At 51.5% G+C, this 4,803-nt stretch overlaps 1 protein-coding gene across 1 annotated transcript; it reads left to right on the top strand.

Moving 5' to 3' along the window:
• On the top strand, positions 573-2,255 carry LOC8066493. Its single transcript, XM_002453097.2, has one exon. It carries the CDS (start codon positions 672-674, stop codon positions 1,956-1,958), a length of 1,287 nt encoding a protein of 428 aa, XP_002453142.1. The 5' UTR covers positions 573-671; the 3' UTR covers positions 1,959-2,255.

The raw sequence follows: 4,803 nt of genomic DNA, 5'->3' as shown, positions 1-4,803 counted from the left end.
TGTCATGAAATGTGTTTTTTGTAATGTACATATCTGGTGTTATAAATATTGCTACTTTCTTCTAAGAATAAATTTGGTCAGAACTTTAGATATTCTGCAACATTTCCAAGATTGAGATAAATCGCCAAGATCCGTCACTGCCATAATCTCTATTGCAAAGAAAGAAAGATAAGATAAGATAAGACACACACAGAGAACAGCTACCGGTAAGTTTATGTCCAAAACATAGGGAAACAAAAGAAGAATTGGAAACAAAAAAAAAAGAAAATGGAAATGGTCCGTTGCCCCATGGAGCAAGAGGAGACAAGAGAAGAGAAGAGAGGCGAGCCGAGTCAGCAGGCGAAACACGTAGACGTAGTGGGAGGCAACCAAGTCAGCCGCCTCCGCCTCCAACGAACCAGTCCACGCCGCTCCCCGCGTCTCCTCCGTCCTCTCACTGACACGTGGCTCCCAACTTCCCGTGGACCCACGCGTCAGCCTCCCAGAGGCCCGAGGGGGATGCGCGCCGGCCGTCATCGTCGAGGCCCGTATAAATGGCGGCCCCGAAGAAGGCGGGGTTCCCCACCATTCCCTCCCCTCCACTCTTCCTTTCCTTTCCCTCCGACCACCACGACTCCGCCTCCCTCCTCCTCCTCCTCCTCCTCATCCTCTTCCCAGAAAGGCAAAGCCCCATGGCCGCCGCCGAGCTGCCGCCGCCCTCCGGGACGGGCTTCTTCGGCATGCTCAGCTTCCGCCGCAGCGCCACCGCCGTCGCGTCCTTCGACCCCGCGCAGGACGACGAGCTCCTCGCGCTCGACGCCCTCCAGTCCCACGTCGCCGACCGTCTCAACGCGCTCTCCGCGCACGGCGCCACCCCGGGCGCCCCGCTCCTCTCCCTCCCCTTCCTCTCCAAGCTCCTCGACGCCGTCGTCTCCTCCGACGCCGCCTTCCGCGGCGTCCTCGCTCTCACCCCCGTCGCCGCCGCGCTCGCCAGGCCTCCCGCTGACCGCCTCGCCACCGACCTCCTCGACCGCGCCGTCAAGACGCTCGACGTCCTCAACGCCGCGTCCCTCACGCTCGCCTCGCTCCGGGCCGCGCACCGCGCCGCGCTCGCCGCAGCCTCCTGCCTCCTTCTCGCGCCGTCGCTCCACACCGCGCACCTCGCCCGCGCGCGAAGGGCCATCGCCAGGCTCTTCCCCGCCGACGACGCATCCCCCAACACCGCCAAGGCCTCCGGATGCTCCGCGGCCTCGCCCTCCGCGCGCACCATGCGCGCGCTCTCCCTCAGCGTCTCCAAGAACTGGTCCGCGGGCCGACACATGAACGCCATGGCGGCGCACCTCGCGCCGCCGCCGCAGTCGTCGGCCGCCGCCGCCGCCGCCGGGGCGGGGTGCGGGCTCGGACTCGCGCTCTACACCATGAGCTCCGTCCTCGTCTTCGCCATGTGGGCGCTGGTCGGCGCGGTGCCGTGCCAGGACCGGGCGTCCGCGGCCAGCAACCCGCCCGTCGCGCCGCCCAAGCAGGCGCAGTGGGCGGCGCCCATGTCCGCGCTGCAGGACCGGATCGCGGAGGAGTGGAGGCGCAAGGAAAAGAAAGGGTCTTGCTCCGGCTCCGCGCCCACGGCGGGGCTGCTCGCGGAGATGCAGACTCTGGAGCGCGCCGCGCGCGAGCTCAACAGCGTGCTCGAGGAGATCACCGAGGAAGTAGAAGGGGAGGAGGACGAGGAACGGCGGCGGCAGGGGATCGTGAGCGAGGACCGCGCGCGGGACGTGACGGAGCGCGCCGAGGAGCTGGCCGCGGCGTGCCGGGCGCTCGAGGACGGCCTCGCGCCGCTGGAGCGGCAGGTGCGCGCGGTGTTCCACCGTGTCGTCGCTTGCCGCGCGGAGGTCGTCCGCTGTATGGACCTCAGCGCGCGCGCCGGCACCGCCACCGCCTCCTCTGCGTCAGGCGTGCCGCCGCAGCACCAGCACTCCTTCTGACGCGGGCGGCGATCGTCGATGAATTGCTTGCTTGCTTGCTTGCTTTGGGGATCACAAATTGTTCTTTCCCCATTGCCCTGTACTGTACCATTCTTTGATTTGTACTGCTGCCCTGCCAGTAAAAACGCCTCTCTTGTTTCTCATGTCCTGTAGGATGAAGAGCCTGTATGTAAAAAACTAACATCTTTGTTGGGTTAGTTTGTGTGTGTATTAATTTAATTCTTGTGAATGCTGAAGAGCATAGCAGAAGAGATTGTTGTATGAGCAATGAGTTTGAGCTAGCATAGCATTTGTGAACTCTTGTGTTTCCTCGTCGATTGAATCTTGGCTACTTTCTTCTGATGATGATGATTCTCATCTCCCCAACAACTAACTGTAAAGCAATCCACAACTGGACCAGCTGCAAGTTGCGGTTGACCTCGCCTCCGCACCGGCCGGCCGTGTGCTTTGCTGACTGAATCTTTACATCCAATTCAGCAATTCACTCATTCATTCGTCATTTATTCAGAGGGTGGCAACTACTGAATATGAGGTCGTTTTTCTTTTACTATAGCTACTCCTATATATCCTGTTGCTTTTCATCTTTACAACCAATTCAGACATTCATTAATTCAGAGGGGCAACTACTGAATATGAATTAGAGCTTTTTTTGCACAAGGTCGAAGCTACTATATATCCTGTTGCTTTTCGTCTGCAAACAAAGAGGCAGTAGTTGGTGCTGCAAGTGCAAATGATATCGAATCAAGGGTTGGAGGTTGAGGATCGGCCTGCACCTAACACTGCACTGACCAAGATTTCCATAGGCAGGGCAGACTCTGAACCTGAAGAGAGATGTGCAGGCCATCAAGGGGGCAGCATAGGCTGAGCTGGTCATAGCTGTGAGTGAGACGAAGGAGGCCTCGTCACTTTGTCACCACTCATCTCCTCTCTATCTGCAGACTAATTCAACTCACTTGTCACTACCTGCCGGTGCTGGCCGGATATTGTAAATAACAACAGCAGTACAATACATACTGGCCCTAATAGCTATTGTATGACTAATCATCCAGCAATCCTGAAAGAAACTGTGCTTTACAGCCTGCTACCTGAATTCTATTCTACTACCAGTAAAGAAACGATGATTCTTTCCTGCTCTTTTTCAAAAGGAAGGAGGAACTGGATGGATGCTGTGCTAGGCTGCTAGCTGCTGCTGCTACTTGCTAGCTAGCAGGGAATAGAATCTCCCAATTCTATTGCTGTCCATATGATATATACAATGAAAAAATTGAGGCCAAATGTCAAATTAGATGCAATGGAATCTGATTTGACACAAAGGAATTGGGATTTTTTCCGATTCTTTGAGGGCGCCATTCAAACCAGTGCAGTGAGGGACAGCCTGTACACAGGAGGGAGGGAGCGTCTGTTTTCACCTCTTGAGTGACTGAGTGGCTTAGGTTTACAGTTTACTATGGGTGCTTTTCATCTCTCCTTTTGGATCAGTTGACCTTCTCTTTATCACAAAGCTTATCTAAAGCTTCCTTCTATATTCATATATGTCATTTCTTCTAAAACATTTTTATTCAAATGTGTCAAGCCTTGTATTTTGCAGGCTAGCTGACAAGCATACAGATGCAATTCTGCTAAAAAGACGAACAGCCAGCTTAGCAGTGACAATGATACTTTCAAGCACCAAGACCGTCGAGGAATGCTCTTCAAGTTGTTGAATGTTCTTTCCATCATTGTCAATGCAAGAGCGCTTGAAGCCTGTCTGTCACTCAACTTTCCATCACATGTACCATGCTGTCTCATATGCAGTAGATAGATAATAATAATTCCTGTGATCATGAGGTGCATTTGATTCCAGGGCGGTGCATTGATGTGCTTAGCTAATACCAAGAACCAAAGCGTGTGAAGTCAGTCTCCTGTTGCACTTGCACAAAAACCAGAGCTTTAATCTCTGCTGGTTGGAAGCACTGCCCTTCAAAAAATAAAATCAATTTCTTTTTGGTATCCTAGATATGTTTTATCTACTGTGCTAACAAATTCTCTTTTTTCCCCTCGAACGTCCAGTGCGTCGTTTCATTGTTAGATAGAAAAAATGGTCTGATTAGATGCTGATTCCACGGCTGGGGTTAGTATTTTTGCATGAATGGACATGGACGGTGTCGTCACTCCAACACACACACTGATTTCCTTTGGTGTCGCCTCGTGTCACCATCTTTGGAAGGAGTCGCCGTCTGCACCTGGTCCTGGTGCAGTGTTACCTAGCTTGTACGGTCTGTACCAAAGCCCAACCTGCTCTCTTGGCCCGTAGACCGTAGTAGTCAAATTCGAAGGCCCACTTGCTTTGTCTCTGCAGATGCCGCTACGGCCCAAGTGCCACGTGAATTCCGAGTTTAGACTTTAGAGTCCAGGTATTTGATATTTAATATTTTCATTTATTTAAATCCATTGTTTCTCTCTTTGTTTTATTTTAATTTTTATTTGTTTGTTTTCTTTCTTTCCATGGAGGATTACATTTTCAATTTGGTTTCCCTTCTTTTATATTTTTTTCTTCTTTTTTTCTTAATTAATTTATCTCTCCCTGCTTTGAAATATACGTTGGTTTTTTATTAGTTTCCCATAATACTTTGCTTGTCACATGCACATATATACTTTTTACTATAATTAAATTAAAAACATTATTTCCATTGTGTACCATTTTCTGATAATAAAGATATGAAGTCCTGAGTTTTGGGATGGAACAATTTGTCTTGTGGATGGGGCATAATACAAACAATGGCTAAATTTTGGGATGGAACATTTTTTTTTCTTTTCTCTTATGCTTGTACGGAACTCATGTTTTCATCTTCTAGCCAAAGACATT

Source organism: Sorghum bicolor, chromosome 4 (assembly GCF_000003195.3).
Source record: "Sorghum bicolor cultivar BTx623 chromosome 4, Sorghum_bicolor_NCBIv3, whole genome shotgun sequence".
NCBI classification, from domain to species: domain Eukaryota; kingdom Viridiplantae; phylum Streptophyta; class Magnoliopsida; order Poales; family Poaceae; genus Sorghum; species Sorghum bicolor.
This window is presented reverse-complemented; position numbering and strand designations above follow the sequence as displayed.

Bases quoted from the DNA above. Each gene is read 5' to 3' on its own strand.
- LOC8066493 (XM_002453097.2), top strand. From the start codon at position 672: ATGGCCGCCGCCGAGCTGCCGCCGCCCTCCGGGACGGGCTTCTTCGGC.